Genomic DNA, 14,127 nt, shown 5'->3' with positions numbered 1-14,127 from the left:
AGCAGCGGGGACTGAATGCCTGTCGTCCAAGACTTCTTGGGCCACGGAAAATTTGGATGAGCTGCAATTTATCTATTTGACGTTATAAATTGATGGATTTTTTTATTTTTATTGGTTTTGGTTAGCTTGTTAGTACACACCTATGTGTGTACACACACTCCATATTAGCCACACATAGACCAAAAATCCTCCGAAGCTCTAGTGACCGTGCCACATAAAGCAGCGGGGATTGAATGGCTGTCGTCCAAGACTTCTTATGCCACAGAAAATTTGGATGAAACTGCAATTTATCTATTTGACGTTATGAATTGATGGATTTTTTTTTTAATTTTTTATTGGTTTGGGTTAGCTTGTTAGTACACACTCATGTGTGTACACACACTCCATGCTAGTCACCCATAGACCAAAAATCCTCCGAAGCTCCAGTGACCACGCCACATAAAGCAGCGGGGACTGAATGCCTGTCGTCCAAGACTTCTTTTGGGCCACAAAAAATTTGGATGAAGCTGCAATTTATCTATTTGATGTTATGAATTGATGGATTTTTATTTTTATTTTTATTGGTTTGGGTTAGCTTGTTAGTATACACCCATGTGTGTACACACACTCCATGTTAGCCACACATAAAGCAAAAATCCTCCGAAGCTCCAGTGACCGCGCCACATAAAGCAGTGGAGATTGAATGCCTGTCATCCAAGACTTCTTGGGCCACGGGAAATTTGGATGAAGTTGCAATTTATCTATTTAACGTTATGAATTGATGGATTTTTTTTTTTTATTGGTTTGGGTTAATTTGTTAGTACACACCCATGTGTGTACACACACTCTATGTTAGCCGCACATAGACCAAAAATCCTCCGAAGCTCGAGTGACCGTGCCACATAAAGTAGCAGGGACTGAATGCCTGTCGTCCAAGACTTCTTGGGTCACGAAAAATTTGGATGAAGCTGCAATTTATCTATTTGACATTATGAATTGATGAATTTTTTTTATTTTTATTGGTTTGGGTTAGCTTGTTAGTATACACCCATGTGTGTACACACACTCCATGTTAGCCACATATAGACCAAAAATCCTCCGAAGCTCCAGTGACCGCGCCACATAAAGCAGTGGGGACTGAATGCCTGTCGTCCAAGACTTCTCGGGCCACGGAAAATTTGGATGAAGCTGCAATTTATGTATTTGACATCATGAATTGATGGATTTTTTTATTTTTATTGGTTTGGGTTAGCTTGTTAGTATACACCCATGTGTGTACACACACTCCATGTTAGCCACACATAGATCAAAAATCCTCCGAAGCTCCAGTGACCGCACCTCATAAAGTAGCGGGGACTGAATGCCTGTCGTCCAAGACTTCTTGGGCCACGGAAAATTTGGATGAAGCTGCAATTTATCTATTTGACGTTATGAATTGATGGATTTTTTTTATTTTTTATTGGTTTGGGTTAACTTGTTAGTACACACCCATGTGTGTACACACACTCCATGTTAGCCACGCATAGACCAAAAATCCTCCGAAGCTCCAGTGACCACGCCACATGAAGCAACGGGGACTGAATGCCTGTCGTTCAAGACTTCTTTAGGCCACGAAAAATTTGGATGAAGCTGCAATTTATCTATTTGACGTTATGAATTGATGGATTATTATTATTATTATTGGTTTGGGTTAGCTTGTTAGTACACACCCATGTGTGTACACACACTCCATGTTAGCCACACAGACCAAAAATCCTCCGAAGCTCTAGTGACCGCGCCACATAAAGTAGTGAGAATTGAATGCCTGTTGTCCGAGACTTCTTGGGCCACAGAAAATTTAGATGAAGCTGCAATTTATATATTTGACATTATGAATTGATGGATTTTTTTATTTTTTATTGGTTTGGGTTAGCTTGTTAGTACACACCCATGTGTGTACACACACTCCGTGTTAGGCACACATAGACCAAAAATTCTTTGAAGCTCCAGTGACCGCGCCACATAAAGCAGTGGGGACTAAATGCCTGTCGTCCAAGACTTCTTGGGCTATGAAAAATTTGGATGAAGCTGCAATTTATCTATTTGACGTTATGGATTGATGGATTTTTTTATTTTTTATTGGTTTGGGTTAGCTTGTTAGTACATACCCATGTGTGTACACACACTCCATGTTAACCACACATAGACTAAAAATCCTCCGAAGCTCCAGTGACTGTGCCACATAAAGCAGGGAGACTGAATGCCTGCGGTCCAAGACTTCTTGAGCCACGGAAAATTTGGATGAAGTTGTAATTTATTTATTTGATGTTATGAATTGATGAAATTTTTTATTTTTTATTAGTTTGGGTTAGCTTGTTAGTACACACCCATGCGTGTACACACACTCCATATTAGCCACCCCCGCTGGGGATCGATACCAAGACCTCAAAAGTGTTGAAGCGAGGTATCTCCCGTCAGTCTGCCAGTTGAGCTATGAATCTGGGTGTAAATTGACGGAAAAAAAGTGTTGAAGCGAGGTATCTCCCGTCAGTCTGCCAGTTGAGCTATGAATCTGGGTGTAAATTGACGGAAAAATCAACATCGTGGTGTACTTGAGCTTTGGACCTGCCTCATTTTGACCCACACTCGGATCTCACGGACTGGGGACGGTGCGGATATAACACATACATCATGGTGGGGCCCACAAAACTTGGTTACGTACGGTGTTTGGCACACCACGCCATCTGCTTCCCCAGCCACTGCTCGTTGGGGTTCACGGTTATGTATGGTTTTAAAAAACAGAGGCAGATTTAAGGCTCAACCATACTGCAGGGCAAAAAACTGCTGGTCAATTTCCGCACACGATTTGGACCGTTCATATTCCGAACTGACGAATGTACATGCACGCGTGTACGGTGGATGCGTCACCACCGTTTTGAAAATGGAATCTCAATGTCGTTGGCCCTTCCCAATTGCGTGTTGGGATTCCCGCGCAGTTTCCCTCGCCAACGCCTTCCACACGCTGCCATGCATGTTAGCCACGCATGATGCCATACTGCACAGTGCCTTCAGAAACCTTCCAAAAATAACCAGTACAAGAGAATATCAAACAATCTCTTTGCATTTCAAGAACAGAAAATAGCATTTTGATCTCATCACAGAGAGAGATGTCGACTCTAACAATTCCCAAATTGATTCCTTCACCGACAGAAGACGCGGAGCAGCTCCGGAAAGCATTCGCAGGTTTCTGAAAATCTATTCAAGAGAAAATCGGTTTTTATGTTAATCTGATCTGCGCATTTTCTTTTTTAATTTTCTTCAATCAAATTCGGTCGTTGTTATTTGCCTCTGATCCTGTAATTACTTGGCCCCTTTAACGGCTCCGATTTCGATCTTCGGAGATCGTGGGACACTTGTGACGGCTTGCTGTAAAATCTAGGGTTCTTGGAAGGAGTAGATGAGCTCTGCAACCTTACGTGCGGGTGTATGAAAAAGGACACGGATTCGGTGAATCCCCGGAACCACCAAGGTCGGTGGATCCGTGACTGTGGGGCCCACCGTAAATGTATGTGTTTTATACCCACTCCATCCATCCGTTTCACCAGATCATTTTAGGGGATGAGCCTAAAAATGAAGCAGACCCAAATCTCAGGTGGATCACACCACAGGAAATAGTGGTGATTGAACGCCCACCATTAAAAACTTCTGGGGGCACAAAAGTTTTGTATAAGCTGATATTTGTGTTTTCCCTTCATCCAGGTCTGGATGGTAAATAAACGTTATGGTGGGCCCTAGGAAGTTTTCAGTGGTGGGTGTTCAATCACCTCTCTTTCCTTTGGGTGTGTTCGGCCTAAGATTTGGATCTGCTTCATTTTTAGGCTCATGAACAACAGGTTGGATGCTATGAAATGAGCTGGCAAAATGGATGGATGGTATGGGCATAAAACACATACATCACGGTGGGCTCCACAGTCACCACCAACCTTGGCGGTTCCCTGGATCCACTGAAGCTGCGTCCTAAGAAAAAGCTACCCACAAACTTTCATTGGTCCACTGCTGGTCCACCACCAGTGGACCAATCATTTTCACACACGCTTGTAAGATTAGCATTTTCCCTCACAAGCATGCTATACTACTTGTAATTGTTTCTCTTGGTGGAGATCTAAGCTGTCCCTCTGCCACAAAAAGAAAGTAACATGTTGCGGAATGGTAGCTATCAGGACCATTCATCTGGTTGGTTCCAGGTTGAGTGGGCCATGTTGGAAAAATCTAGTTGATCAGGCAAACTAATTGTTTTGATTAGTTACCTACAAATGAATGGCTGCGGATGTGTGGTTTGATGACGATTTCCAGGTCGATGTTCTGTAAAAGTGTAGAGAAGAGTAAGACCATCTTCAGAAACTTGTTAGGAAGAGGGATATGACATGGGATTGTAATCAATGCCAAGAAGAATTGAGATAAAAGAGGAAAGTGTTTTATGCAAATGTGTTGTTTTTGCTGATTGCGACAATAAAGTAACCTGTGGAACACTATTATTCTTTACAAGGCTTTCCTAAAAAAATGATGTTTTCCTTTTCCTCCCAAAAACTTGATTGTCCTATTTTCCACACTTTTTGAGAGGCAATTTTCACTTTCTGACTTGTTGACCATTCCACATTTCCCTAGGAATCGTCGAAACTAAAACCAAAAACCTTTTTAGGATTCTAACCATGGATTTCCTTATCATGATTTTCCTCATATACGACATTTTCCTTTTCAAATCTACCTATTGGCTTCCAACAATCTAAACAGGCCAATTGTTATCTAGATGAGGATCGCTATTTGCACTTCAAGTGCATGCGGTAGATGTGGAAATGAGGCATAACGGCAGGATCTGATCTGCTTATGATGCAATTCCAACAATTTTGATGCAATGTATAGAAAACCGGGCCAATATGATAACCAAGGGGGCCAAAATTTGTGCAAAAATAAATGAACGGTTAAGAGAATTGACCAATGGTTCCAACTCATGGTGGGGCACGTGCGCACTACCTCATGGAGCCTAAGGTGTTTTTCTTCTCTCTCTCTCTCTCTCTCAATATGAATGGTTTCATATATATGTTTGGAAGCCAGTTTTTCAAAACCTCAAATCTCTACAAAAGCAGAGAATAGCTGGTGAATCTTATTTGTACATGGGATATAGAAAAATGGTTGGTGAAACAAACTATTAGTTTTTAATTGCTCGTGGCTATAGTTCTGTTATCATGTGGATTTATCTGATTGATGTTTTGTACCTTTATTCAAGTCATACTAGAGCAGTTGAACTACCTCAACAGAATCTCTAATATCCTCGTCATCTTCATCATAGTAGTTCGGTCCCAGTGGTTTTTCTGTTGATTCATAATTTGCTTGGCAAGGTTTGATGATGGGCTGCCAACCTAACATCGACCCCCCTTTATCTGGCCTCAGAATGGCCAGCATGTCGCTCCTTGGCAGAGAAGTAAAATAAGTTTCCAGTAAGGCAAATCAGGGTTGCACTACAAAATACAATTTGCTGAAAGGATTATTCAACAATCTGAAACTGTAAATTTAAATCTCAACAATCAAAATACCTATAATCCACTAGTTCCATATTCAAGATAGGAGGAACTGAAGAATCAAACCACTAGTTTTAGAAATTTAAAAACAACCCAAAGAAAGGTTACCTAGACTGCATGTCTCTCCAGTAGTTCTAAGGTAAAAGGTGGGTGATATGCTACTTGTTCTGGTGGTACATTGTACGCTAGGGGTAGGATCATGTCGTCATCATCTAAGCCTTACCTGCATGACTCTTGTTCTGTCAGTCCACACTATCAAGGGAACGATAGGATCGTGTACTACTAGATATACATAATGTAATCCAGCATGCATAGTATTACATTATATGAATCAAAGAATAACTCTATATTCTAAACATTGATCGGTCGATCCGGATTCTAAATAGCGCATGATCTGGATTGCAGGATTTAGAACAGAAAAGGTAAGGGGTTGGGCACGATTTTGACCGCTTTGGGTCTTGGGCGTCATTCTGATAGTTAGACATACCTCTATGACTTTTTTTTTCTTTTTTTCTTTTTTTTTTTTTGGGGTGTTGATGGAACCATTACCCTGCTGCATCATTATTCCTTGGATTGTTGGTACAGAAGAAGGATGGACCAATGTCACCTAAATTGCCAACTTCTTTACATTTTTCTTTCCAACTCTCACAGTCTGGATTATGGGTCATTTGCACTCTTGATCACTATTCTTACCAACCCGAAATTATGGTCCTATACTCTTTTAACTGTTGATCAAGTTGTTGCATGTATTCATATTTAGCATTTAGAGATCCATACTTCGATTTATTTTAATAAATAATAACCTGCATATAATCTATATTATACATGCACGAGCTATTATAGTGGCATTCAATGTTTAATATGCAAATTATAATAACTCAAATATAAAAATTTATTGCATGTTCTTAGTGTATGTATTGGAGCAAACTACATGATCTTACCCCTAGTGTACCACATAGTGGAAGTAGCATATTGCATACTCATTCCTGTACCATGTATTTAAGCCCATGATTCAGCCACCTTTGGGTGGGACTTAGAGGATGTGCATTAATCACTTAGGTTTTAATGGGATCACCAGTTTTCTCATTATTTTATTGAATTTGATTGTAGTACATAGGCTATGGTTTCTGAAATAGGTGTTTATTCCTTGGATATTGGGTTGATATAAAGCCAACTCTGTAACACCTCTTCTTTATTCATTGGTCTGTGTCTATGCAGGTGAACATCTATATGAATCTATACTAGATGCTGCAAATTTTAAAAAGATTTTTTTTCCTTTTTCTGTAGTGAACTTAGTCTCCTCTGGGTTTAATAAGCATGCATCTTGTTTTCAGAAGTAGGCCTGGTCCTCTCTTTATCTACTGTTTCCTTGAAACTAGTGAGTTATTCCTAGAAATGCATTACAAATTTAAAATACCTGCTGCATCCTCTTCATAAGAAAATCATCATCAGCATCCAAGCATTGTCTCAGCTATTTGGGACCTCTTTGTAAGAAAAATAAATTAGAATTGGATAATTTGTAAATGAAATGTATCAGGCTTGCTTGAATCACTCTTTCTCGTTAGATGAGCTTCCTATAGTCTCTCTCTTAATGCATCATAGATTTGTACTGCATGTTTCACAAAATCTTTGGGCTTCTGATAATATTAATAAGGATTGAGATGTTAGGCTTGCAACCCTGTATATCCATGCACTGTAATTTCCATGTAGCATTCAAGGTGTTCCATAACAGTAACGGTGGCTGTAAGCCTGTAACAGCCACCGCCGTGGCTGTTGTGGTCTTTCTTTTTCTTTTCTTTTTTTGAAAAAAAAAAAAAAACTGTTTTGGGGCTGTTATGGGGCCATTATGGGTCCTTTTAAAATAATAATAATAATAATGGTCATTACAGCCGTTTCGGCCCCATAACGCATAACAATTATGACCATTACTGTCAGTTTTGGCATACCATGGTGGCATTTGGACTGATGATTTACCACTTCGATCAATCTCTTGCAGGATGGGGAACAAATGAACAGTTGATCATATCCATTTTGGCTCACAGGAATTCAGCTCAACGCAAGTTAATCCGGCAAACTTATTCTGAAACTTATAAAGAGGATCTCCTCAAAGCGCTGGAAAAAGAACTGTCAAGCGACTTTGAGGTTGGTTTCCTTACACGTCATTTGTAATGGGGAGTTATTTGATACTCAGGGAGAGAGCGATGGTGATACCTCCGTGCTCAGAAATTGTACAAGTGTCATCCATTAACTCAAATTAAAAGTCCAAATTGGACCCACTGGAAACAGTTCATCGTGCAAGAATCAGATTTGTTTGAAAAATCCTACCCCCTTATCAGTGGATGGTTTTTTGCTGAATGTGGACTGTCATATTGATGCAGGACAATTAACCACTTGCTCTAAAAGCTCGAACTGTTAGAGTATGACGAATTAATCCCTTTATCTCATAGCCCAGGCCCCACATTTCATGGGTTAGGACCTCGGCCGAACCCCCTTCGTGGGCCCAAAATCACATGAGCCGCCCACCTCGAGTGTGTCCCCGCATCCCATGGGCTACCCCACTCGAGCCCGGTGTGAAATGCCCATTAATCACCCCTGCTAAGGAGTCTCGAACACGAGACCTCCCCCGTGGGCCCCAAATCGCCTGGGCCACCCACCCCGAGTGTGCCCCTGCATCTCACAGGTGACCCCACTCGAGCCCAGTTTGAAAATGCCCCTGCATCTCACAGGTGACCCCACTCGAGCCCAGTTTGAAAATGCCCCTGCATTACAGATACTTTCCATCTCAACCATCAATTAAGTGTCCACCAATTGGCTGCATATCATCAATCTTACTGCCAGAGTATCAAAGTTCTTCTCTTTGAAACAGAGGACCTGCTGCCACTGGTTCTATGTTGCTGCATGAAGACCAGGCCACCAAATGCTTGATATTTGCTGTTGTGCGTTTGGAATTTATTTTCCTTTTGGTTGGATAAGGCCCTTTTTGGATAGGTGGATTCCATGGAAAAAATAAACTTCTCTTGATTTGATGTTTTCTTTTCTTTGAATTGTAAAGAGAACCGTTGATTAAAATAAGCATTAGCCTTCTTCTAGTGGCAGTTCTCTGGCAGAAGATATGGGTGATTGTTGTGTAATGAATCTGGGCTCTCCACTTGTGAAACAGGCAGGACCCCTGAAAATGGAATCCAATTTTCCTCAGAGTCAATGCAAATAGCCATTAAATGATCATTATTTTTGTCCAGGTCCACACCCTGGATTCTGCCCTGTCCAAAGAGGGCGTAAGCAGGAAAAAAAATAATTTACTGGGAGAAGGATGTGGTTTGAGTTTAGGGAGATGGGAAGGGTCTTGGGACAACAACCAGAAAGAGCGGAAAATAATAGATGCTTTGAATAATTTTCTAAGGACATCGACTTAAATTATTTATGCAGTAACATTTGCCTGCTTGTTTATCATCTCTTGCTCCTGAGTAGAACTTGCTTTCTCCAGTGAAGCTTCCCAGCTAGATCACAACTGCATGGCATCATCTTTAAGGTGGTTTACAAATTTATCTTTTCGATTGTTCAAGAACAGTGTGTCGATTTCTTTGGGTATCTACCGTTTTTTCTATGATTGACCTTTACATTTGATAAATTCTAAAGCCTTGTGTGGTAGACATCTAAAAATGTGTTCATACCATTTTAGTCAACAATAATTATGTATTAGAGATTCTAATATATAATTACCTTGTACTAAAAAGAGACGAACACATTTATAGTGTCTAGTTGTCTACCAAACAGGGCCTAAGACTCGTGATTTTGCTTAGGCTTTCTTCGATTTCCATAGAAGTCGATAGGAAGAATCACCTAACCAGGCCAAGTTGGAGGCAGTCAAGGTCATAAAGCTTGTTTGAGATCCTTCTCTAGGTGGGTTCTTAGTTGTGGAAGGAGACTATATGAGTGTCACTGCCCATGTAAATGGTTTTGACAATATTGGCCATTGATTGGGCTTCTGTCTCGAACATATCTCTGTGGAACTTGTGGTCCGCAACATCATTAATGAGATTTAATTTTCTGGCTTCTTCCTTTACTACCTCTGTAGGCGTGTATAGAGATGCAAACACTGTGACGGGTATGCATGCTAGATGTGTTTGGACAATGCAATGGTGGTTGGGAATGTTTATTCCTTCCTTAATGAATAGTTTTATTTTTCTGTCCTTTTAATAAAATCTATTTCTGATAAGAAATTAATTGGCGCTCTGCAATAGATCCAACAAGTATCACGCTGTCTCACCATGCCTGGTAATGCTGCTACTATTTACTCTAACTGGGAAAAGTAGAAAGAATAGGTTTATTTATTGGTCGGAGGTATTGATTGTGGCATCCTTGTTGTTGTCATTGTTCCATTGCCTGTCGTCCACCATTCAACCTATTGGAGTATTGAACTGGATTTGGCAGTACCGAATCTGAGTCAACTCAGACGAGTCATATCGGACTCATCCAAGTCTTAGAATCATGATGATTTGCAATTCCATTTTTCTATTCAGTACTGAGGTGCTAATAAATATGAGATGGTTGTTCTTTGATATTTATTTTCTACAAACAGAGAGTAGTACTTCTGTGGACATTGGATCCCTCTGAACGTGATGCCCTGTTGGCTAATGAAGCTGCGAGTAAGTGGAAAACTAGCAATCATGCTCTTGTAGAAATAGCCTGTGCAAGATCTTCCAAAGAACTATTTTTGGTGAGGCAAGCTTATCATGCTCGTTTCAAAAGATCCCTTGAAGAAGATGTTGCAGCTAATACAACAGGTGACTTCCGCAAGGTAGAGCTTCTACTCCTTATACAATTTTGTGAATAAGGAGGTTTTTGTAGTGCATTCAGTTATTTACAGTACAGTTTCCTTTAGCATACTTATGTTGGACTTTGGAGAGAGACTGGAAGTGTTTGCACCTGTTTTTCACTTTCATTTGTCGTTGCACTGAGATCATTTATTATTCTAGAAAGGCAATCATATCAATTGCAGTGAGAGGTCCAAGGTAATTTTACCCCCGAGATGCAGTACTTGAATCTGAGTGTCATGAGTTCAACACCTGTGAGTGCCTTCATCTATTTAATGTCTGAAATGGCACTGGTTTTGGGATAAGTTGGCTGTTCCCAGTGGCATTGCTGACTGTTTTATCGGCAAGTGGTTCTTCAGTATTCTAGTCATGTAATCAGCTCATGCAATCCTTATGATATCAATGCTATGTTTTATATATATATATATATATGATATGATACTACTGCAGTCTACATGAAACAAGGACAATAGCAATTGAGGGCTAGTTTGACAGAATATGCTTAATGTCAAATGCACTTATCTGTTATTCCCAAACACCGAGCCTTTTTTATGTCATGTTGTCTCAGTTTTCATTAGAAATGTGTTTCGAGTTGCTTCCAACCACAACCTAACATATCAGACTAAAGAAGCCAATCAACATCATCTTAGATGGTCTGTCACCCCACAATTTGTGTTGGCTGTTGAATGGTAGATTGATAGAAGTTCTACGTGTGGGTTCACCGGACGTTCAACCTTCCTCGTTTATCCAGGCTCTAGAACTGACCACGGGGGCTCACGTCATAGCATCATTAAATAATCATGTCAATCATGGAAAGAAGATCAGCATCTCCTTGTTCCTCACTGAAGAATGTGGAGGGAGGGATTGATTTTGGAGGAAAAGGAGATTAGAGAGAGCACCTCTAAACCTAATCTTATAAATATTAAAACATATTATATTGTCCTGAAGGAGCACTGGGTCTACATGCATACTCACACACCAGCACACTCCCTAACACTCGCCAACTGCTCCCTCACTTGAAATTAGTGCCAAGGGTTGGGTATCTACTGATGTTTCTTTGCACGTATACCTCTCTAACCCTAATTGTATTAATATTAAACCAAAAGCATATTATATTATGCCCTGAAGGGGTGCCAAAATTACACACACATGCACACACTCACATACTACCCACTAATTGAATATTGAAATTACTGCTGAGGGTCTGATAAGTATCTTCTGATATTTCTTTGCTTGTATACCTCTCTAACCCGATTCTTATTAATATTAAACTGAAAACATATTATATTATTCTGAAGGAGCATTGTGACCACACACAGACACACTCATACACTCTCTAATACTCACATACTGCTCACTCACTTGAAATTGATGCTGGGGGTTTGATGAGTATCTGCTAGTATTGATTTGCGCATAATACCTCTCTGACCCTAATCTTATTAATATTAAATGAAAAACATATCATTTGTTGTCCTGTGGGAGCAGCATGACTACATGCACATGCACACTCACAGACTCTAACACTCACATCCTGCTCACTTTAAAAAAAAAAAAAAAAAACACGCACACACACCCCACACACTCATGCTAGTGGAATTTCACCACATATGGATACTTGAACCCTTGACCGGGTGTTGAAACTCCTGAGAGTCTACAACCCGAGCAAGAGTAAGGATCCAACATCCTGCTCACTTACCATAAGATAAGCATTTGCTGATATTGCTTTGCACGTATTCTAGAGAAGTATCAGATTGAAGAAGCCAAAAATGATAAAAACTGATACTTGGAGGCTTTGCTTTTCAGAGCAACATGAGATTCCTAATATGCAGTGTTATTTCATTTAGTTTCTCCAGGTTACTTATTTCTGAATATGAATGGATGTTACGGAGTCATATATTATTAGGTAAGTGTGTAGTTAAATGGCTTTTTACTTGTTCTCATAAACCCCTTTAATCATATTCTTTATTCATGACGATTTGAACTTGCTTATCTGCCAACCGCTTCAAACGTTTCACTTTCCTCTAGTCAAACACTTTTGCCTATACAATTTCAACTGCCAAAAAGAAGAAACGTAGATGAAATAGAACTGTTAGACAATGCAGCTTATTCATGTGGATGCAATATTGGGGATTCATAACATCATGTTTGATTTTTATTTTTTTTTAAATTATTATTTTTGATTGGGGGGGGGGGGGGGTGCTCTGGGTTTCTTTACATTGAAAGTCGAGTAGAAGATTCAGTCCTCTACTAATGAAGTCCCAATGGTTGTACTGGCTTGGCCATTCACTAATGCTTCATTTCCCTATGCCAGCTTTTGGTACCTCTCGTAAGCTCATACCGGTATGAGGGAGAAGAGGTGAACATGACAGTGGCAAAGTCAGAGGCCAAGATACTGCACAACAAGATCTCAGAGAAACATTACAGCCATGAAGAACTCATCAGGATTCTGACAACAAGGAGCAAAGCACAGTTGAATGCGACATTCAATCAGTACAACGACACATTTGGGAATCCAATCAGCAAGGTTTTTGTTCCACATCTTTCATTTTGTTGCTTAAATAATGGCCAGTGATGCCACATTGTGTTCACTTGTATCTAGAGGTTCACGTGCCCCCTGCCCCTGCTGTATGTGTTCGCCCATCACATGGGGCCCAGAAATCAGGTTTGGTCCAGTAATCAGGTGAGTCACATGTATGGAAAGAATGGATAGTTGAGGGGCACCCAAAAGGTTCACATGGAGCATGCGTGTTGTCCACATGATGTTTGCAGCAACATGATTTCTGGGTTACGACATCAACAAGACTCACCTGTGAATGGTTTGGATGTGGCACACATGCCGCGGTGGTGGGTACTGTGTTGTTTGGGTTAGAAAACTTCATATTGTCTGAAATTCAAGACTCCTATCCCCAGGATCTGAAGGCCAATCCAAAAGACGACTATCTGTCAATGTTGAGAGCTTCAATACGGTGCATGACATACCCAGAGAAATATTTCGAGAAGGTCCTTCGACTGGCGATCAACAAGATGGGAACAGACGAGGGATCTCTTACCAGAGTCATTACCACTAGTGCCGATGTCAACATGAAGGCGATAAAGGAGGCATACCAACGAAGGAACAGCATTCCGCTAGATGGTGCCATTGCAAAGGCCACTTCTGGCGACTATGAGCAATTCCTTCTGGCCTTGATCGGACATGGGAGCACCTGAGCTCTCAGGTGCTACAAAATGGGTCTGTATCCCTTGCTCTGACATTAAAATATGTAGGGTATGCATATCTGGCTCGTATCTTATCTAGGCTGTTTTGAATAATGGTTTTGATGCGAGAACATCTTGGCTGTTTTGAATAATGGTTTTGACGCGAGAACAGTGCTTTTGTCTGTAGTGGCAAGCTTGGATTGTGGTGGCATGTTGTGTTGCTTGCATTGCGTGGAAAAGACTCTTGGTGTTAATGAACTCTTTCTGGGTGTTGTCAGTTGTACAAGATTTAAATTATAACCTGATACCAGTAGGTAATGTGTCGCTGATCTGCCTGAAACAGCCCAGTATGGGGTGATACTGGGCCATATCTGTGTGGTGAGGCTGAGGAAGCTTCATAAGCACTGGATTGGAGGGAATGCATGCTATTACGTATTATCTTTTTTTGCAAGAGATGCCATTATGAGTTAATTCATATAAGCTGTGTCCATGAAGTATAATCCTTCGCGTGGCAAGTTTGCAAGGTGGACCACCTTACAATTGGGGGGCCTTCTAAGTGATGGTCCAGATCATGAGGTTGGAAA

At 40.6% G+C, this 14,127-nt stretch overlaps 1 protein-coding gene across 1 annotated transcript; it reads left to right on the top strand.

The window, feature by feature from the left end:
• Positions 1-3,007: 3,007 nt before the first annotated feature.
• On the top strand, positions 3,008-13,729 carry LOC131233235 (annexin Gh1-like). The gene is made up of 5 exons (XM_058229882.1): positions 3,008-3,201; positions 7,531-7,676; positions 10,114-10,332; positions 12,660-12,872; positions 13,259-13,729. The coding sequence occupies exons 1-5, from the start codon at positions 3,126-3,128 to the stop codon at positions 13,553-13,555; spliced, it is 951 nt and encodes a 316-aa protein (XP_058085865.1). The 5' UTR covers positions 3,008-3,125; the 3' UTR covers positions 13,556-13,729.
• Positions 13,730-14,127: the final 398 nt, after the last annotated feature.

This window comes from Magnolia sinica, chromosome 2 (assembly GCF_029962835.1).
Source record: "Magnolia sinica isolate HGM2019 chromosome 2, MsV1, whole genome shotgun sequence".
In the NCBI taxonomy this organism is placed as follows: domain Eukaryota; kingdom Viridiplantae; phylum Streptophyta; class Magnoliopsida; order Magnoliales; family Magnoliaceae; genus Magnolia; species Magnolia sinica.
Note: the sequence above shows the minus strand (reverse complement) of the source record. Positions and strands in the feature narration are given on the sequence as shown.

Bases quoted from the DNA above. Each gene is read 5' to 3' on its own strand.
- LOC131233235 (XM_058229882.1), top strand. From the start codon at position 3,126: ATGTCGACTCTAACAATTCCCAAATTGATTCCTTCACCGACAGAAGAC. The intron at 3,202-7,530 runs GTTTCTGAAAAT...AATCTCTTGCAG, and splicing joins GCTCCGGAAAGCATTCGCAG to GATGGGGAACAAATGAACAG. The intron at 7,677-10,113 runs GTTGGTTTCCTT...TTCTACAAACAG, and splicing joins AACTGTCAAGCGACTTTGAG to AGAGTAGTACTTCTGTGGAC.